Source organism: Nicotiana attenuata, unplaced genomic scaffold (genome assembly GCF_001879085.1).
Source record: "Nicotiana attenuata strain UT unplaced genomic scaffold, NIATTr2, whole genome shotgun sequence".
Classification (NCBI taxonomy): Eukaryota; Viridiplantae; Streptophyta; class Magnoliopsida; order Solanales; family Solanaceae; genus Nicotiana; species Nicotiana attenuata.
This window is the reverse complement of record NW_017670519.1, coordinates 421,087-443,147: the sequence shown is the minus strand read 5'-3', so window position 1 is coordinate 443,147 and position 22,061 is coordinate 421,087. Positions and strand designations below refer to the sequence as shown.

At 36.8% G+C, this 22,061-nt stretch overlaps 2 protein-coding genes across 2 annotated transcripts; both read right to left on the bottom strand.

The window, feature by feature from the left end:
- Positions 1-6,159: 6,159 nt before the first annotated feature.
- On the bottom strand, positions 6,160-10,865 carry LOC109240494 (GDSL esterase/lipase 6). Its single transcript, XM_019407149.1, has 4 exons — positions 10,286-10,865; positions 9,394-9,539; positions 7,669-8,134; positions 6,160-6,642 (listed from the first exon to the last, which is right to left on the bottom strand). Exons 1-4 carry the CDS (start codon positions 10,515-10,517, stop codon positions 6,404-6,406), a joined length of 1,083 nt encoding a protein of 360 aa, XP_019262694.1. The 5' UTR covers positions 10,518-10,865; the 3' UTR covers positions 6,160-6,403.
- Positions 10,866-11,627: 762 nt separating this feature from the next.
- Positions 11,628-21,851, bottom strand: LOC109240492 (ALG-2 interacting protein X-like). The gene is made up of 9 exons (XM_019407148.1): positions 21,213-21,851; positions 20,177-20,484; positions 18,043-18,996; positions 17,396-17,485; positions 16,599-16,667; positions 15,040-15,180; positions 14,117-14,165; positions 13,537-13,640; positions 11,628-12,495 (listed from the first exon to the last, which is right to left on the bottom strand). Exons 1-9 carry the CDS (start codon positions 21,583-21,585, stop codon positions 11,956-11,958), a joined length of 2,628 nt encoding a protein of 875 aa, XP_019262693.1. The 5' UTR covers positions 21,586-21,851; the 3' UTR covers positions 11,628-11,955.
- Positions 21,852-22,061: the final 210 nt, after the last annotated feature.

The following is a 22,061-nucleotide window of genomic DNA, read 5'->3' as shown; positions in this document are numbered from 1 at the left end:
AAGTATTATATCATATGAATCAATAAACTAACAGATCCTGATTTTAATTGGACATTGATTTCACAAATGAACCTTAAACTTGCTGATCTACTGATCTTAAATGAAAACAGATTGCATATAACATGTAATTCAAATGAGGCTACTGAATTCCTAAACTTAGACAAGTTACAAATTTCCAGTCCATTTAAATGACCTCAAGCATTCAAATCACAACCAGGACCATAGCAAACTTCTAATTTCAAACTAAAAAGACTAATAGATCTACTCAAGTATGCCTATATGCAGGCAATAGGAATGTCCTGTTCAATTACAATGTTTCTAAAGCAATTAAAAACAACTTGTCATCTAAATACAAGGCTCTATTACACAGGATAGTATTTCATGCGCAAAAGCATACATAAAATGTAATATATCTTTGAATCCTCTTATTTCCTATTTCAACTCAAAATTTCAGCAGTACATAGGGAATTTCAGGAGGTATGTACCTGGAAATGCAAGGAAAGTAAGCAGAGGGAGGAGTCAGCGACAGTAAACAGCAGTACAGTGTTTCAGCAGATAGAATCAACCCAGAACTGGACACTCAAGCCAATTTTGAATCCACAATGGTCAACATAACCCAATAAATTGAAGATCCAGCCAGAAAATGACCAATCAAACTAAACAGCCAATGCAAGTTCAATTCATCTCAGCTCTCAATTATTCAGGAATGGCTTTTAAAGGACGGACTGAAGGATTTTGTAGAATTTCAGCAAATCAAGGAAGATTTCTGATTTTTGGTTCTAGACTTGTCAAACTTTTGAATTCCAGTAACTTCTCTGGCTCTTAGAACTCTCAAACTTTCAGATTTCAAATTTTGGTTTTTTTTGGGATTTGAATTTCACATTTTTAGCTTCTAAGCTTGTGGGGATTTTCAGATTTCAAAACTTGGTCTGCAAGGCAGTAAAGACTGCCTTTTATAGGCAAATTTAGGGCAACTTTCAAATTTTTCATTTACACCTTAGTCCCTTATTAATTTTCAGATTTTAACTACTTAAACCCCTCATTTTATGCCTTGTTGGCCAAGTAACACTACTATCTTTCTGAATTTCAAATTAAAACCCCATCTAGAAGGTTCTAGGGAATTCTATTTTCAGTTGTAGACATGTGATTTTTGACCCTCCCCAAGATTTTTTATATTTTAGCACGTAAATATTTAATTTAGGCCTAATATAGCTATTTCAACTCATTTTGACTCTTTTACTTTATTTTATTACAAGAAAAATGAAAATTACAAAAAATATATTTTAGTTTATGTATTTTTCGTAAATTTTAAAAATGCAAAAATAGTACCTTATTTTTATCTTTATATAATTTCGAAAACACAAAAATAGTTTCATGTTTAGTTTAATTAATTAGTGTTAGTTTTGTATTGTGTAGTATTTTTATCTTATTTTAAAGGGAGTCAATCAAGGTGTTGGATCACAATTTTAAGAGTTTTAGAGCCCAATTCTTGGCCCAATTCGGATTAGTCCATTAAGCCTAGGAACCCTTCCAGACTCTTCTTTTTGGAACAAAAACAAATAAAAAGACCCTAAGGACTTAACAAAAAAAACCTAAGGACTAATTGGCAAAATACACAAAAATACACCTAAACCTAGACTCCACCTATAAAATAATGCTTAAAAAATAAAAAGGGACCCTAAAAAAAAAAGAGGAGATCGGCCGCTTCAATCAAAATCCCACCCCCTGTGACTTCATCCTCTTCGCTCCAACCCAAACGACCCTCTGTTCAAACGCTAGGATCGCTGGAGCTCATCAGCCGCAGAGAACAACAGAAGAGACCCCTCATCGGCTGACCTTCACCTTCTTCCCCCATCAAGACCAAACCGATAGACCCCTGCTTCTTCATTTTCGATTCCAATTTCAACAGGGAACAACCAATTCAAACAGCCGCGAAAATACACACCCTGAGAGCTTCATCTTGACCAAAAGGAAAGGCAAAACCAGCTGCGAAATAGGTCGAAAACAGCTTCAAAATCAGTCCAAAGTCAGCTCCGAAACAACCGTCAAAGTGAGGAGATATTCGAGTTCGTCGATTCGAGGTTCCGGGCAAATTTTCAGTAGCATTCCTCATTTTTCTTCGATGTTCCGGAGAAAAGTTTGTATTTGCCGAAGATTTTCTTAAACTATACCAAATAAACTTCACAGAAGGTCCGTCTCTTTATCTGCAATTTTATTTTTGTTCTTATAATGCTTGTCGTGTTGTGCGTTTGTTCTATGTCACCACGTTTTTGCTCTTTTTATCCTGATTGATTAGTCAATTTTCTTGAAATATTTGTTTGCCTTGTCTCGGGTCTGTGACGGTGATTTGGAGGAATTAGCTTCCATTTTTATTTGGCTTTGGTTTGTAAAATAACGTGCTTGGAAGATAGCTATGAAAGTATAAAGAGTTTTGGTCCTCTGCTGATTTAAAGTTTAGGAAAGAAAATTAATTCAAGCCTAAGATTGTTATAAATGCATTCCAGAATATCATACAGACACCATTTGTTGGTGAGACATTCCATGCTACTAGATAAATGGTTTACATGGAGTTGATTTATTTTGAAGCTAATTATATTGGTCTTGTCTTTCTCACCTTCAAATTTGTTTCTAGAAGTGTTCTTTCATGCTCTATTAATTTAATTTGGTTGTGGACTATATGTACTGTGATGTCTGTTATTAATTATATACTAGCATGAAATTGGTTTGTTCTTCCAATTATATAGTTTGTTTAAGGGACATTCAGTATCTGAGGAATGAATTTGTTGAAAGTAAGTGGTCGCTCCTACTGATTTGTGGTACGCTCTGAATTTTTTTTAGTAAAAGAGCAAATTGAGCGTATTTTTCCCCAACAAGATCATTCCATATGTTCCAACAAATAAATTCATGAATCTCCTAGTTTGCCCTAGGCGCGCTGTTAATAAATAAATCGTGACTACGGGTACGGGTTCCGTAGCGTAGTTGTGATACCTAATTAGTTTTAAAGGTGAATATCTGTAGTTCTTTTAATTGAATGCATTTCCTTTGAAAGAAATTGAGGCGTGCCATGCCAAATAAAACCCCTAAGCCCATGGCCCTCATTTAATTAATTGTAACTCTTAGACTTCGGGACGGGCCGTTTAGCGAATTCCACGGCTTTCCCCAAAGATAATAACACGCTAGCTACTTTAGGCGCGTATTTTAAATAATTTTACCTTCCTAAATACGGGTGCACATTTATGTGACCTAAATCCAAATCCAAACGAAGTCGAAATGTGTCAAAAATCGCGGGTGCATTTATGTGACGCGGTTCGAGACGTATTTTCACGACGTTGCAATTCTCTTAAAATAATGATAATAAAAGCGGTTCAAAGTTAAAGGCACATAGATTAAAACATGTACTAAAATCAAACAAATAAGCCAAATATGACAGTTGAGCGACTGTGCTAGATCCACGGAACCCGGGAATGCCTAACACCTTCTCCCCGGTTAACAGAATTCCTTACTCGAATTTCTGGTTCGCGGACTGTTATACAGAGTCATAATTTCCTCGATTCGGGATTCAAACCGGTGACTTGAGACACCATAAATCTCCCAAGTGGCGACTCTGAATCTCTTAATAAATGAATCTCGTTTCGATTGTCCTTTAATTGGAAAAACTCCTTTATTATACCCTTCCCCGGGGTGTAGTAAGTAAAAAAGGAGGTGTGACATCAGTTACTACAAGATTCTCTACTTTGAAATACTTAAAATACCCTTGAACTATTTTTGAAATCACTAACCTATATCACACTAACCTTGGCCCTATTACCTTGGTCAAGACTGACTATGGTTAAACAAAACACATGCTGGATTAAACTGCTATATCCAAACAATTCCAATTATACTAAAAGAAGACCTAAAATTGAACTAAGAGTCTAATTATCCTATTTTAAGTATCAAAATCGAAACCAACTATAAAATTGAACCTGAACAACCAGAATTAGTTCTAATATCAATCAAGCCAAAGTTAAGAATCAAACAAAATAAAAAAAAAACAAAAAGCAGAATCATGTAAAACAATGAAATGAACATAGAATTATGCGACCACAATCAAACAAACAATCAAGCCAACAATAAGAACAAAATTAAACTACAAGACTGTAATGTAAAAATCAGAACCCTAAATCAAGCACAAAAGTAAGTAAAATGATGAAGGTAAGCATTCCGGGACATGACAAGAGAAGGAGACGAGTATGAACAAAAGAAAAATGAATAGAAAAGAAAAGAACAAAAAACGAGAAACAGAGAAAAATACCTAATGAGATTGAACCTGGAATGACTTTGCATAGACTGATGGACCTCAAAATGAGTCAAAATCCATGCCAATCTCTCATTTTTACATAGAATAGTCGATTAGCATGGGTTTTGACCCATTACCGGCCCAGGAAAAGATTTTGACTCAGATTCCGTCATTGACCCGATTTCGATTGGAAATTCAAAGAGCTCCAGGGGTGTTTGAAGGAGGATGAGTAAGGATTTGGGAATATGGAGGTGAGGAGAGTCTGGGGTGTGATTTTGGGGAGGTTTGGGAGGCGGCGCCGCCGTACACGGCGGAGGCGGCGCTAGGGTTTCTCTTATTCGAAGGATTCGAGGGGGATTTGAGGGAAACTAGGCTTGGATTCGTAATGAGGAGGATGAGGGGAAGCAGGGGTGTATTTTTGGTGGCCATTGGATGATCGCCGCCGGCGGAGACGATTTCCGGCCGGCGGCGACGGCGGAGGGTGGCGGTGAGGCGGAGGTACGAGGAAGGGGATCTTTGGTCTCTAGGGTTTCAAATATTTCAGACAGTTTTATTTAATTGTCACGATTGAACCATAACCGTTGGATTAGAGTGTATGGACGGCTCAGATTTATCGACGCCAAACAACGTCATTTAGAAATAAAGGGGGGCAGGCCGGGTCTGGGGTTGTTGGGCTAGGCAATTGGTCCGATTTGGTTGGGTTTCAAGGGTATTGGGCTAGGATTTTCGTAAAAATGGCCCAAACATGGCCAGCCTTCTCATTTAGCCCCCTTTTTTTTGTGTATTTTACTTACATATATGTTATTTATTATTATTTTTTTTTGAATTTTCTGATTTTATTTTGTAAAATAAAAGACCCAAATTAATTAACTAATTAACTAAGAGAAAACTAAATCAAAAATGTAAAAATGCAAAGTTTAAGATTGTAAAAAGACTATTTTGTTATTTTTCTTTTATTTCCAATGATGTTTAATTAATATAAAAATCTAGAATTAGGTCCTAAATGCAAGTATGCTATTTTTTGTAATTCTCATTTTTTATGACACCTAAAAATGCACACAAAATGCAAACAAAACACAAAATCATGCAATTAATTCCTAAAAATTCAAATACTAAAAGAAAAATTCTAATTCAAATGAATTCTATAGGAGTAATTTAAGCGTGGCAAAAATCACGTGCTCACAAACCCGAAATCATAACTATCAAAAGTTATTGCTGTGTATGAAACTTTGAAGATTTGACTTCAATTTTGACTGGTTGTAGAAGAAAAAACCTTGATTTTGGACGTTAATGGTAGAGGGTTTCAATTGTTTTTCTGGATTTAGCAGAGGATTTCAATTGTTTTTCTGGTTTCTGGGTGTGTGGTGATACGTGGGTGAGGGTGTGGGGTTGGGAGAGAGAAACGTGGGGGGATGGGGATTTGGAGGAATGTACGGTACCATAAATTTAGGAGTGATATAAGGTACAATAATGTACAGTTAAAACACCTTATGGTATAGAATTGGTAATTAGGTATACTAAATGTAATTATATCAAACCTTAAACATTGTGGGTAATATAGTTTCTTATATGACATAGGAATATAAAAATACCTATCGGCGTGAACTATGAAGTAAGGCACCTTCATATTTGACAAGATCCAACTCTGAGACTACCGGTTCGAGTCATCAAGAGACGGTAGTTTAAGCCCAAAAAGAAGACCAATCTCACTGTGCAATAAAACTATGATAAGTTATATTCGTGATGTTTCAAAAAAATTGATATTGTTTCCTTATTAGTCGGTTTTAAAAAGATTGTCACCTTTCCATATTTTCTTAATAAGAACTATTTACAGCCACATAAATGCTATGGCAAATTTCAAACCACATATTTCAAAAATCTTTCATTCTTTATTAAAGTTTGTACCAAATCAAACTAAGAATATCTTTTTGAAACAGAGGGAGTAGTACTACTAGTATATGAAATGGAGTTGACCCTCTTTTGCTTATTTGATGTAAACATGAAATAACATGAGGAAAAAAAAAAACAAAGATAACATATAAACACCATAAGATTAGTTTCAAAATGAAAAACAAGGATTCTAACTCTCTCTATATTGAGATTCCAAAACATAAGTTTAATTCCTTAGTGCTGAATAAGGGTCATGTTGGCCAGTGTTTTCAGATTGACAGGTCGAATTCGAGAATGGCTTCCACTCCATAATGCCTTTGAGATGAGTTTATAAGTATGCTCTGATGGATGAAAGTAATCCCAAAACAAGTATTCATTGGGCTTTACACATAACTTGTAACCTTCTTTACCACATTGCAGTAATCCTCCTAGTGTTCCATCGCCACAACATGCATTTGTCACATCAGAAAACCCTGTGTTACAACAGATCATTTATGTGAATTAGCTTTCGAGGTTGAGCATACTCAACTTTACTATATGATTCACGAATGAATGCTGATAGGGGCGAAGTTATGTGTGGCTAAGGATGGTCAATTGAACATCTTTTGCCGAAAAATTAGACTGTGTACGACAAAGGCGGATCCAGAATTTAAAGTTTATGGGTTCCTGTCGCAATCTCAAATTAATATACCATAATAACTGGGTTCACCGTTAGATACTTATAGATATTTAGTAAATTTTTTAATAAAAATAAAGGATCTACGCAAAAGTTATTGGGTTCCGGGAACCCATACACTATACTGTAGATACGCCCCTGACTGTGTATAGGGTAAAATATTACTGCATCCTTTTCAATTTAGATGAGGTAGTTTGACTTGACACAGAGTTAAGAAAAAAAAGCTTTTGAAACTTGTGGTCTTAAAAGCTTTGTGGGGCTATGACATTTGTGTGGTTATAAAAGCTTCTCATTAAGGGTATAAAAACCAAACGACTTTCTCAAACTAATACTGCAGATCGACATTGGGGGTTGCTGTGACGCTTCCTGTTTTAAAGTTGAGTTATTTTCAATGGCAGAAATGTGTCACTCTTTTTGGAATGGACTAATAAGAAAAATATGTCATTTAAATTAAAATAGAGGGAGTACTTATTATTGATTAAAAAAAATAGACTTTGAACAACCTTGTATAGCCTACTAGCAAAGGGTGTTAAAATTTCGACACTCTTATTGAAGTTTTTGGCTTCGCCACTGAATGCTGAGCTAGGCCATGAGTGGTCGCATGGTCGAATTTGACCTTTAGGGGTTTTTTTTTGGTTTTTTCTTTCCTTTTCTGAAGTCTAATATGAGATGTATAACATGCTCATACTCATTAAATATGATGTCTTTTATTTAACCTGATAGTGTAAAATTCTCTTTTAGTAGTACTGAAAGATTCACTAATTCTATTATAATTAAAGAAATACTAATGCTAATAGAGGAGTAAAGAAGTGTAAGAAATTACCATAACGTTTAGGATTAGCTCTGAAAATCTGAACAGTGTTGTACACAGCTCCATAAACAGCAAAAGAACCAGGATACTTGATTGGTATAGTCCTTCCCAAATTCTCTAATCCCATATTATAATTCTTGACCATTTTATTCATCTTTCCATAACATTTGTTAACTGGTGCACCAGGCAAAAGGGTCCTGGCTGGTACACAACCAACAGGGCCTAACGAAAATAAACCGATTCGACGAGCCCCGAGTTTGGAAATTTGATCAATAAAATTTGTAACTTCAGATAACATGGATTGAACGTATGCATCTGGGGTTAGAGTTGGACCACCAAATGGATAGAAGTAGCTGAAAATGTCGTTAGAGCCTGACTCGAAGAAGAAGAGTGATTCTTGGATTAGTTTCTTGTTTATAAGGTTTTGCTGGACTAAGGTCTTGAATTGTTGAAGTTGATCTTGAATTGGGGTCACTCCCTATATTATGTTTCAAAAGTCAAGAAAATTAGTTCATGGGCAAAAAGTAGCAGAGCCAAGGTTAAGATGACAAGCATTTGAAAAAAGATTTTAAGTTACACGCACTAGCAATAAAGGGCAGGCCGGTACATTAAGCTCCTGCTATGCACGGGTTCTGGAGAAGGACCGGACCACAAGGGTCTATTGTACACAGCCTTACCCTACATTTCTGCAAGAGGCTGTTTCCACGGCTTGAACTCATGACCTCTCCTGGTCACATGGCAACAACTTTACCAGCAACTTGAACCCATTACACGCACTAGCAATGTAAAACTATTTACACAATAATTATACTAATAGTGTAATTACATAATTTAAGCTCTCAAGTAAATAACTAAAAAATATTGACGGGCATTACTGCAATTACTTTCTTTCTTCCCTAAATTTTTCCTCTTTTCTTGTATGCCTAAGACATTTTACACCGATCTGGATTTGTTTTCTACCGTGGGAAGTTTGAATAATGACTTGGTTAGATTTACAAACATCATTTGTTTTTAGTGAAGCATTTGACCACTTTCAAGTACGTACAGAATAACAGATAACGTCAAAAATACATTAATTGTGATAATTGAGTTGAATTTAGTAAGATTTGGTGTAAAAGAGATATTTATTCATCTTATAACAAGATACAATTTACTTTTAAGGTGTCTTAGATGCAAGTTTAGACATCAAAATTTTAACGGATCAAGCAAAATTCTAAATTTAAAATTACAATGGAACTCTTGCCATTCTAGAAGTCTATTAGGGTCTACTCTACAAAAACCCTAACTTGGAGGCTACTCTATCATAACCCTAAGTTGCTCCTACAAAAAGGGTTACATATTCCATTTGAAAGCATCTCGCAAATTGAGGTCATCTCAGAAAATCCCATAAATTAATTCTCGGGATATTCACAAAGGGATAAGACAAAATAATGTAACCCTTTTTATAGGTCCGCATCATCCTACGTTCAAGATATGCTGATCGAGCCCTCGAATCATGGAGAACAATCCAGAGGAAGAATCAAGTAAATAGAATTGTAACCCGCAATATTTATCCATAAAATCCTTTTTTTTCTTTATAGTCGTTTGTGATTGCAGTTTTATTTTTCTGCCCAAATTTATTACAAACAACCCCCCCTCCCCAATAGCAAAAACAAAAAAGAAGAAAAAATTACTGGAAATAGCAAGAAGTATGAAAATTATGTCATAAGATCAAGAACAAGTCCTATAATTTCTTACCAAATCTTGATTTGTTGCTCGTAAAACTCCACTACCAGCACTAGCAAAGTTCATGCCATTTGATGGATACTCTTTTCTACTTCCATTTACTAACTCAAGCTGTGCTTCCAGGAATGGCTTTTGAAGAGGTATTCCAATAAATTCAGCTACATATTTTCCACCAATTAAACCAAATATAACAATAAAAAATCATGGAGAAAATTATATTCTAGTGACAGATACGAGGACTAAAACATCTAAGTTTTGTTGTGAATTTTGACATTGATTTTTCAACTCTTTTGACATATTTGGAAACAACTTAAAGTACTACGTACCACCACATTTTTCTATAACTAGTATTCCCTCTGTTCCAATTTATGCGTCATACTTTCCTTTAAGCGTGTCTCAAGAAAATGTCATACTTCCTTTTTAGAAACTATTTAACTTTAAACTTCCCACTTTACCCTTAATGAGATGATTTACGGCTACACAAATTTCTATGACTTATTTTAAATCACAAATTTTAAAATTGTTTATTTTTCTTCGTGCCTAGTCAAACAAAGCTACAGAAATTGGGACGGAGAGAATAGTAATTGATATCGAGAAATGTTAGAAAGCATAGTAGTTGAGAAAAGATAATTTAACTCGCCAAATATTAACGATATATAACACATAAAATAGGAGAGATGAAGTTTTTGTTTTTTTAATTTGTCACAAATCGAGTGACAATAAGAAGGTGACGAGTTCAAGCTGTGAAAGCAGCCTTTTGCATAAATATGATGTAAGACTGTTGCATACAATAGATCAATATGATTTCGTTCTTTTGCAAACCCATGTATAGAAAGAATTTAGTACACCGAGCTGCTTTCTTTTCTTTTTTCAAGCAAGGCTTTTAAGAAGAGTAAGAACTCACAAATGAAGTCGGCAACAGTGCGGCCATTGGTGAATCTACCGGTCGGATGGTGAAAGAAATTGGAACCATAAGGTGGAAAATCAGCTTGTGCTGAGCAGTTCTTGTTGTAGTGATTGTTACCAGCATCAAATATGGAGTCTCCAAATATGAAAATTGCAGGAACATTGAATCCCACAGCCAAACAAGTACTACTACTCAGTAAGAAAAATTGTATAATAATAACTCTCTCCATAGCCAAAAGTGCTAGCTTTTGGAACAACAGCAGAGAATAATCAGAGATATAGAATAAATGGTGTGAGTTTATAGAAAAAGAAGTAAGAAAAGTCAGCTGAAAAACTGAAACGGAACACACGAGTTTATTGCATGCATGACCAAAGCAAAACCCCTTCACTAATTATAGAGCTACCTGTTTGCTGCTAACCAACTTTTTTTGTCTACTAGCTACTCCACCATTTACTTAATTTATTTCTTTCTGTTCCGAATAACCTGTTATGGAATTATAAATAATTAGCATAAGTTCTTTCTGTTCCGATAGTGTTTATAATACTGAAATAGATCTCGTTAGAGGATTCTTGAGCTAACTATAAGGCAAAGCAGAATTTCTCAAGTTATACAACAAAATCCAACAGGTTTATTGCTCCCAAGGGTGCATCTTATGGTGTTCAAGTCCAACCTGTACAAGATAAATGATCATCCCTATATGTTTCCCGATCGGAATTTATTGAAGTTATGGTTTTCCATTTTTTGGAGAACATCCCGAGATACTTCTGCAAAATAAAGCATGGAATTGCAATGGACATCCACTAATCATTAACAGCTTGTTTGGATGGTTGTTATGTATATTTTATAATGTATCGCATAGTATTGTATAATATTGCATTATATCATTTTGACGTATACAATATTTGGATAAATTGTATTGTTTGTCATCGTTTCATGATGTCATGCACCAACAATAAGAAGAATAAACTTGTAATATTATAAAGAAAAAGTAAAATACGAGATAGAATTATTATATAAAAAAGTAAGGTAAAAGATAAAATCGGATTATTTAATAATAAGGACAAGATGAGAGGGAAAAAAATAAGGTAACGACATGACCACACCAAATCGGTTCCATAAAGTAGCACTTTTCGTTGTTACATAACGATAGATTTAACGATATGATATAATAAAATATAAGTAACAATCAAAAAAAAATATTATATTTAAAGTAACAATACGATACAATATAACATGTAACAGCCACCAAACAAGTTGTAACTTAGAAGGTCCACCAAGTGCTTGCACTAAAGCACCACATTTATATGAATTTACTAGTGATATATGCAAGGCCAACAAATAGATTCACAAAATATCAGATGACATTTTTTTATTATTCACAAAATATATCAGATCTCATAGTTTACTTGAGACCGGAGAGATTTCAATTATTTTTCCAGTATTTTGATCATCGTACAGAATCAATATGATTTTACAAGGAGATACCCTGTACACGCGGGTAATGCGAGCCATGCTTCATTCAAAGTTGCTTACAACGTATAATAAATGCCAAGAACTGGTATTAACAAAGAAATCTAGCCAGGTCCGATCTACCACTTGCAAATGACAAAAACTTGCCAGACAAAAATGAACATGAGATTGCACGCGAGAAAAATATTGGAAAACTATTATTGCCTGTAATAGCCACTCTGATGGGGAGAAGGATGAGGATATGGTGAAGGGGCAGTGTAAGGAGGCCGAGGCATAGCTCCGGGTTGCTGCGGAGGTGCATTATAGTATGGACCCCGCCACCCAGGATATGCAGGTTGGCCGTACTCGTGGCTTTGTTGAGGCTGTTGTTGATGCTGAGGATGCGGATATGGTTGACCTTGACCCGGAAAATTGTAAGGCGGTGCAGGCGGTTGTGAAGAACCATAAGGAGTTTGACTATATCCAGGCATTGTTGGTTGTTGGGGAGGCTGGTATGTAGGATTTTTGGGTCGAGGGTGATTGGGTATATTTCCAGTATCGGTAGGCAGTTGGGGATTGGCTCTTGGAGCCTGTTGAGGCTGCCCAACTGAAGGATAGACATAACCACTTGAACTTTTACTATCCTGGAAACTGAGACCTGAGATTTGCCTCTGTACCTCTTCTATCATTTCTCGGCACTGTATGCTTCTTGTCATCACAAAATCACTACACTGCTGTTTCACATTAGTGATCGCCTCCTGTTCAACAAAAACAAATTTCTATGAATTTCTTTCCTGGGAGTGTGTAAATAGAACTAAGAAGTTTGACATATTCAGGAGAGTTGGAAAATGACATATCTAGCAGTTTATCCAACTGTGCGCAGGTAATATGAATTCTGAAGTGCAGAAATGCAACTTTGAACTATAGGTCTCATCCCCCATTCCTCCTCTACCCTAACCTCACACCAAAAGGAACAAAATCATAACGACCATTGACATGTCGAGGTTATACATTGAAAGATCCTTTTCAGTATTACAGGAATAGTTAGTGCTTTGTCAACATTGACTAGAGTTACATCAGAAGATCCAAGGGGTTCTTTGACTTGCACATGATAAGGGTAGATTATGATACTGTTGAATTAGGTGAGAATCATGAATGAGACTATAATATCTCAGTGAGATTAGTAGGTTGTGATTGTAGAAAATATCACATTACATTTAATTCAAGGATTAGGTGAGAGATTATAACTTGATTTTTTCCGGATTACGCCTTGATTTCTATATGAAAATCGGAAAAATGAAGATGAGGTGAGTTGGTCAAGGACCGTACAGGGTAGCCGGGGGCAGGTAGGAATAGGGAGAAGAGTAATGATGTATTAAATGGAATTGTCACAGTCGCAACCCTCTCCAATGAGGGAGTGTTTACAATGTAACCCATAGAATTGTCACAATCCCAACCCTCTCAACGGGATAAAATAGGCCCCTAGGAGGATGATTGCATTCCCATGTATACAAGCCAATTGCATTATAATCCCATGGAACCAAATGGAAGCACGAACTCTAATCTAGCTAACCTTATCTCCGCCCCTGCTTCCTCTTCCCCCAGCAGAAATTCTTATATCGCGGATCCAAATGATCCTATATCAAATGAGGAATGTGCTCAGAGGATCCACTGAAAGCAAATGGTCAGAGTCCTTGTCGTCTTGTAAACCAGGTGAGCAAATATTCCGCCTCTCCCACCCCCTTACCAAACGACTCTAACAGAAAGAGCAGACCAAAAGAAGATGAAAATTCCAATACCTGAAGTGTTACGTAGAACTTCAATCCCTCATTGATATTTTCCTTGATTTCTCGATATTTTGAAATGGCAGCTTCAATCTGCTTATAGATTCTCTCGCGAGAAGCTGTGACATCGAGAAGAATGAGTTCAGCAAATTAACAGTGACTAGAACATATGAAATCAACAGCCCTACTTGAAGAAATATGAATAAGCCATGCAGAGAAGAAATGTCAAAGTAGATGAATTAGATAAACTAATATAGAATGTAGATGATAAATGGTCAATGTATTACAGTAAAGGTTGACCAGAACTTCACCATGTTATTTTAAAACTGACGTAGACGGGAACAAAATTGCACCATCACTTTAAAATGACATCCTGGGGATCTAACTTGCGTGAGTATATCTCCAAGACACATAAATCATAATGAGCAATAGAAGTCATTTTGAGATATAAAAAATCGAATGAAAGGATTAGCCCATCTAAACTTAGCCCACCCAAGTTATTTAGATAGGACAGAAGAAGTTTGTGTATCAAGAATATCTGCTTCAATGTTCTTCGTAAGACAATGCCAAATGATTACATAGATTAAAAACACACCTTTATAATCCTCAAGATTGAAAATAGAAGCAAACTCCTCATTTTGAGCCTGCAAAAGGAATACCACGCTGTTAGTGACCATTCAAGGAGATACAGCTTGAATAATGAAGTCCACCGAAAGTAGATTGTTCTTTCCCGATAGAGGGATTCCTTTCTCTACATTTGCACAAAGAAACCTCAACATCAAGTATTTCTGGTTCAAAGGAGAAAAATACTAAGTTAAGCATGTCTTTTATAGCATAATCTGTGCATTACAACTCTACAACAACAACATACACAGTATACTCCCACAATTGAGACACGTTCTGTGCATTACAACTCTAAAATATCCAAAACAAGAAAAGAAATACTACAAATTTAACTGCAATTAAGGAAATAAGAATTTTTCTATAATCTTCTTCCCCCCCCCCCCCCCCCCCACTTCCAAACGATCTCTCTAGCACTTTCTAGCTACAAACAAGTTCAAAGGTCAGATTAACTTGTGTAACTCAAAAAAATTGGAAGGCAAAGACAAGCCATAAGTTATATATCTCAATTAGGGATGTCGTTGTATGAAAACTGTTATATTCTTTCCAGAAAGAATGCTATTTCCTTTTATTGGTCAGCGCAAGAAATAAAGATAATCATAGTTTAACACAAAATACCAGGCAATGACACAAGGGATTTATATAAACAAAAAGGAAAATGTCCTGCATTGCTAGCTATGTTACTTGTAAATAGTATTCTGAAAATCAATCCTGAGCTGACAATAAGGAAACACAACAGGGAACTCCTGCTAAGGACTGTGCAATACATGCACCACAAAATTTATCAGACAAGTATCCCTATGTTAAAGCTTAAGAGAAGCTGCAACAGCCGAAATGAAAAAAAAGCTGCAAAACTAGAAAAGGTATATCCCTGGAGAAGACGAAAAAATTCTGAACCTGAATCTGCAGCAACAATTGTTCTTGTGCCTCAAGGTTTTGAGCAATTTCTTCACAAATATGATCATATTTTGCAATCTCCTTCCTGAAAAGATCCTCATGGGAGCCAGTGGATGTCATCAATTTCGGAAGTATATCATCCTGAGAAATATCATGCAACAGAAATAAAGATTGAATTGCATAGTTAGATCCCACAAATCCTGGATAAATGACGAAGCAGAGCAAATACCAACACACAGAGAAGTTGCAATGGAACACAAATGTCAAATAAGCACAAAGGCAATTCATATTACGCGACCTGTTCTTGAGATGATGAAGCACAAACTAATGCCAATGGAGTAGTCTTAAACCTATGTCTCCACATTTGATGAAAGGCCCGATCTATCCCTCTTCTTCATATACTCAGAAAGAATTTCCTTTTGATTTCCCAAGGAAATGGAATTTGCAAGATCACATTCTGATACATAATTAAAAGAAGCTGCATGACCAAATTAGCCTCCCTCCCCCACCCAACAATGAGATTCTCAGTCAATAAAGAGATTCCCCCTTTTTTCTTTGAACGGGTAAAGGGTTAATGAAGAGCTTCCCTTGATGTGATGTAAGCAAACTATCCATTTGAATTTTTAAAAAAAATGTATCTTATGCCTAACTCAACTCCAAAAGCTAGCTCATTAGATGAAGATTGCCAAAGACTATATAAACAACAACCCATTCCCTCAATCAATGTGGGACATCCTAACATCCCCCTACACGCCCAGGATCAGACATCTAGAGCGTGGACAATGTAACAATTGATGCCCAACAATGGGTAAACCAAGAATAAGGATAGTTCTAATTCTAAGAGCCCAACTCAACCCAAAGCTAACTAATGAGGTGAGAATTGCCAAGACTATATACAGAGACAACAGTCCATTCCCCTAACCAATGTGGAATATTCTAACAAAACTAAAAGACCGGCTCTTATTCCTATTTTTAGGAGTAGATTAAAGGGCTTATCGCATCTCCTACTGCTGGTCTCGCCCCGTCACCCACCAATCAGATGAGCAAATATGAATCTGTTGGACAAAAAGCCAATCCACCGATGGAATAACCTGCACAAGGTGAATTACCTAATCGAAGGATTCATTCAGGGTGGCCAACAACAAGTGAGATCTCACAACAAATATGTTTGTCCATGGCCTCTATCATTCAAGTATTATATTATTTATATCATGTTAGACCTCTTGCAGAAATGCATGGTAAGGCTGCGCACAATAGGCCTTGTGGTCCGGTCCTTCCTCGGACCCCGCGCATAGCGGGAGCTTAGTGCACCGGGCTGCCCTTATATCACGTTAATAAACTCAATAATCGCGGAGCAGCAGACTAAGAGGATAGGCACTAGCAAAGAGTTTTATCTTCATCACTTGCTAGAATGAAAGAGATCATACTTGTTTAACCCTCCTATGAGAAAAATTAATGAACCAAAGATGGATAAAGTTTCATCCTGAAAAAAATGTCCACATCTACCTAATAGAATTCAACTTTGCAGAGCATATAGTTCAAAAAGAATCTTGTTATACCTTCCTCTTCATCTCTTTCAGCATATCTTCCAGTCCAGCCCGCTGAGCACCAAGAGTTTCTAAATGCCTCTGCAAATTTAAGCAACAAAGACTTCAGAGAGTCCACTCGAATAATTTAAGTAGCAACAACATAAAGCTTCTACGTCGAAATAAGACAAATAACTCTTTCCAAGGCAGATTGGCGTGAAGTTCTGAAGTGTTTTCTACAGTTTATATATCCAAAATATTTACAGACCATTTCCTTCGGCAATTTTTAAAATCATTTTGTAAAATGTATAATATCCTAAACACTTCACATTACTTTGTACACAAAAATGATCCTTGCACTGTACAGTTGATGTCATATTCAAAGACAACTTCTCAATCGCAAAATGGGCATTAAAGGATTTCAAACTAGAAAGAATGGGCAGTAAGTGCTCAAAAATCATCCATGAAAGTTGCTTCGAAGTTCAAAGTATGATGATGTTCAATTTTATATTATTAACATTCACTAGCAAAAAAATTTAATGCACAACTGCGACATCAGTTTTCAAATTGTCTACTTGTAACAAGAAAGGAAAACCGAGAAGAAAATTACACACTTTCCAACTGAATGAACGCTTGTTTTTTTTTGTTTGTTTGGATAAGGGAAAAAATGCTTTTACACCAAAATAGGCGATGATATATACATTGACCAGTAAGGCCTTCCAACAGAACAGGTTTTAGCGACTCTAGAAACATAGTTGCAACATAAAGCATCGGCTAAGAAACACAACAAAACCAAATAACACAAATGTAGCCACACTAGTTCATATTACCAAGCTCTGCTTCAGAGCCCCCACAATGGCATCTTCAGTGGCGTCCAAAGACATTATTGGTCTTGCCAAGGTTGGAAGAGCAGATTCGATCTGTCAAAGGGAAAAATGCATGTGTCAGGACTTAGCTTGTCCTCAATATAAATAATAGTGTTCACATTGTAAGACTGGATTCAGCGATAAAGTTTTGCAATAATAACATGATGTACATGTACAGTAAACCACAAATTGAGCCAAGTCCCAAACATGAGATCAAAATCAATGACCAAAGGCTACAACTCTAGTTGCATTTTAACCTGATGCAAAACCTTTAAAGTGAACAGTGACAGAAGATTCCAAATATATAGTATGGAAGCATCAGGCGTCTTACTAAGCCCTCAAAGTGGTACAAGCTTCGCAAGCGGTTTATCAAAATTCACTATCTTCATTGCCAGATAGATTTTGATAACCAACCTCGAAAGTACCACCTAATACTATGAGTCTACCTACAAATAAATACAAGAGCCAGACCGTTTTGATTATTTTTATGTGCATTGATGAGTCAAGCCCGTGACAAAGCCGCGTAACAACTTGAAGTGGCCAAATGAGACATTACATGACTAGTTATGCAAAATTAGGTTAAGAACAGGTTTTAAATGATAAATGCGTACTGGATGGCGGTCAAGGATTGACATGAGTGCTGCATGATCCCTTACTGATCGCTCAATCCTGGCATCACTTTCTGCGGCTTGCTTCAGGTTAGCTGCAAACCTATTTAACCTGTCCAGCAAGTTCTTTGTTAAGGTAGTAGATTGAGGCCTTGTCCATCGTGTTCCGAATTGAGTTCTAAATTGTGCATCTTCTGTTGCTTCTTTTTGCAAATGTTCCTCGGTCTGGACCAGCAACTCCTGGTTCACCCTCTTCAAATCTCTGAGTTGCTGCAGCTCAGCAGCCAAACCAGCTGGACCACCACAAATTTGCACTGCCTCTACATCTTCTTTTAAGGCCACAGGTAGAGATAAATTCCCATCCAAAGCAAGAATAGAATCAGGCAAGTCCATTTCTCTGAGCCTCACTCGAGCTAGCTCGCTCCCCTGTTGTAACTTCTCGGCTTGAGTCCTGATGACGTCATCAACCATCTCAGTGTACCTAGAAAGAGCTTTAGCACTGTTGTCTGGGACAAGACTTGCAAACATCTTCTCCTTGCTAGCATCCAGAACATCATTCAGCTGCATAGGCTTGACCAAGGAAAATGCTGGAAGTGGTGACAGAGAACTGGCTGGTGGAACCCTCATGAGGTAGACTCTATCATTTTCCTTCATAGCCCTCTCCAAGTTTAGATTTAAACTAGCTTCTAGCTTATTCATTGCATCCAAGAGCTGCTGTGCTGCTCCCCTTGGAGATGTTTTCCTTGCCTCAGACAAGGCATTGATCCCGCTCTTCAACCTCGCAATTTCCTCTGCAATTTCTTCTTTCTCATGGAGCTCTAAACTGTACCTATAACAGGCCTCAGCATAAAATAGTGCTGCCTTAAGTTGGACGTGAGCGAGCCAAGCCTTGTCAAAGTGCTGGTTCAGAGGTGCAACACTTAATGCTGCCAAAGCTTCCTCATAAAACAATCCAACCTGTGATAGAACATTCATTTTATTTTAACAGCAATGCTGCATCAATTGCTACATCCAAGCACTTGAGTAAGATCCAATTCGAATATTCCAATGGTTTGGCCAAATTATGATAATTTACAACTATATAAGCTAAATATGTGTTGAGATGCTATTTACAGGGAGCCTTGGTGCAACGATAAAGTTGTCTCTGTGTGACCTATAGGTCACGGGTTCGAACCGTGGAAGCAGCCACTAATGCTTGCATTAGGGTAGGCTGTCTATATCACACTATTGGGGTGTGACCCTTCTCCAGACCCTACGTGAATCCGGGGTGCTTTGTGCACCGGGCTGCTTTTTTTCTTATGCGATTTACGGGGAATAACATGTGCAATAAACTAAGAACCACAATTTTGAAGGAACTAGGCAAACCCCAACTCATACATGCCTTCTCCAGTGAACTATTTAGAGTTTGAACATAAAATTCGAAACAAACAAATCCAATAAGAAATTCTTCTTACCAAACCCCGACTCTCAGGATGCATACGCCAACAAACCCGTAGAATAGCCTTTTATAATTCATAGATGAGTTTATTCTGACCAAACTTCAATCCAAGCCTTATTACATCTAAGGATGCGGAGTCATTGCTACTTATCAGAAATGTGTGCAAGTTAACAATACAAAAGTTGCACAAACCCTAGGAAATTCCCTCGCTGGCTAGTAAATATTACCTACTAATTATCTTATGAAGGTTTTAATTCCAAAAAAAGAGAAGAAATCTTGTAAAGTTGCGACCTACTCCCTCCGGTCCACAATAAGCGACCAATTTGCCTTTTTATTTTGGTCCAAAATAAGTGTCCATTTATATAATCAAGAAAAACTTCAATTTGTTTTTCCAAAATTATCCTTATGTACGTATTCCTAAAAAGTCTTATACTCCTCACATTAAATTATGCTGCAATATTTAATTAAGGGTAGTTTAGTCACACTAACTATTTTTGTCTAGAATTTAGTATTTCCTTAATGGGTGTGCCCAAGGCAAATTGGTCACTTATTGTGGACCGGAGGGAATAATAATGATGTACAGCAATGTGACAAATGTCAAGAACTCAACTCAATCTCACAATAATTTTTTTTCTTGATAAGTAAATCTCATACAGCAAGTATTAAGTGGCATATTTAAAAAGAGATAGAAAAATAAACCTGTCTTGAAATCTTTGCACAGACACCAGGAGTGTTTCCCTTGGCAATGCTATTCTCAAAAACACACTCCTGCGCCTGAGCCAACATAAGTCTTTCCAGCATCCCAGCACATTCGACTGAGACATCAACAGTGGTGGAGCTACCCATTGATGCCTTCATTGCCACATTGTCTCTCAAGAAGGCAAATGCCCCAGCGGCAGCAATAAAGGAATGTGATGCTTGCCTTCGCCCCTCAACTGATGAACGATCAAAACCTAATCCCATCTGACTGTGCACTGCCCCAAGATTGAACAGAACTGCAGCTTTTTCTATGTAAACGAAAAAAATAATCAGTGCAAATGCACGACAAGATGACATACTTCAAGCTTAACATTGATTTCTCTAAACTCGTAAGAATTAAGAAAGGCGTAAACCTGTTTCTTTATCGAGTGGTAAATATAGACATATTGTGCAAAGATGAACGATCAAAACCTAACCCCATCTGACTGTAAGCAGACTGAAATGGACACGTAAGATTCATAAAGCCGGCCTAAACTAATATGAGAGTGAGAAGCAGTTGATTGATAACACCCTTAAAACGAATAGGTAACCCAGGCCAATGGGACAATTTCTAAGTTCCAGAGAGTACAGAATTTAAAGTTGATCAAATAGCGAACGGAAAATCCAGGAACATTATCACTAACTCCATATTGCGAGATGGTTAATTAATTCAGTTCAGTAAAAGGGAAAGGAGACCATTTTAGAAGCTCAGAGCAAGTGTGTAGAAATAGAAAGTTGTACCTCGCGCAATATCAATTTTACAATGTACAAAGAATCAAAACAACAAAAACAGAAGGACACAAAATTTGAAGACCCAATTGAACAAAAGTTGCAAAATTTCAAGACCCAATTGAATAAAATTATTAAATAGTGAACTACTAGAAGTTCACAGCAAGTATATAGCAATAGGAAGTTGTACCCTGCGCATCACCAATTGTACAATGAACAATAAGGCAATCTTCAGACCCAATTTCACAAAATTGCAGAAATAACATACCTAAATGAATATTCTGCTGCGCAGCTTTGTTTTTGTTCTTGAAAGCATCGAACCAAGTAAAAGTAACAGAATTAATATGGTCTTGATCAGGCGAAATAGGGAACCGAGACTCAACAGCACAAAGGGCTTTATAGTAATTCTGCAAAAGGTCACGACGAGCAGGAAGAGACGATGATGAATCAGTGGAACCCGCACGTTCGATGTCGGAACGATATTCCTTAAGGGTTTGTAAATCATCTTCGAGATTTTGAGCTTCACGTTCGGAGTAGTTGTAGATTATGTAGTTTCGGAGTGGACGGTAGAGATCGAGTGATACTGTTTTTTTCTCGGAGATTGAGAGCATCACGTTGGTTGTTGACGACGGTGCCGCCATGGTTGCGGTGGTGTTTGACGGTGGTGATAGGAAGTTTGGCTTATATATATGTTTGGGAAGAAGGAGATGAAGTCAATGGAAGCCTAGGTGAAGAAATCAAGACGTGTAATTTGGTGTAAGCATACAATTTTGCAAATGTTTTTTTCTTTTCTTATGGGAGTATGTTTTGCTTAGTTGGAAAGGAAGACATCAAAGTGAAGTTGCTGGCATTGGGGTTCGGGGTGAGGATGGAGAGTAATAAGTTTGAGTTTTCCCTGTCATTTCTCTTTTGTACTTTTTCTTTTTTATTTTTGGAAAAAAATAGGAAAAGAATCATATAATAATGCATTCTATAGAGTATAGTTATATTTTTCGCCTTACTTTATTCTAGAGAATGCAATAGCAAATACACCTTTTTAAAGAGGTTTTTATATGGGCCAAAAAATATCTTTGATATGGGCAAGCCGCCGCCACGTGCTATGAGTAGGGTTTCAACA

Coding starts and splice junctions, on each gene's coding strand:
- LOC109240492 (XM_019407148.1), bottom strand. CDS start 21,585: ATGGCGGCACCGTCGTCAACAACCAACGTGATGCTCTCAATCTCCGAG. Junction 17,486..18,042: donor CAATCCTTGACCGCCATCCA/GTACGCATTTAT, acceptor TCCCTTTGACAG/ATCGAATCTGCTCTTCCAAC. Junction 15,181..16,598: donor TGAAAGAGATGAAGAGGAAG/GTATAACAAGAT, acceptor GATATTTCTCAG/GATGATATACTTCCGAAATT.
- LOC109240494 (XM_019407149.1), bottom strand. CDS start 10,517: ATGGAGAGAGTTATTATTATACAATTTTTCTTACTGAGTAGTAGTACT. Junction 9,540..10,285: donor CACTGTTGCCGACTTCATTT/GTGAGTTCTTAC, acceptor GAAAATATGTAG/CTGAATTTATTGGAATACCT. Junction 8,135..9,393: donor GAGCAACAAATCAAGATTTG/GTAAGAAATTAT, acceptor AACATAATATAG/GGAGTGACCCCAATTCAAGA.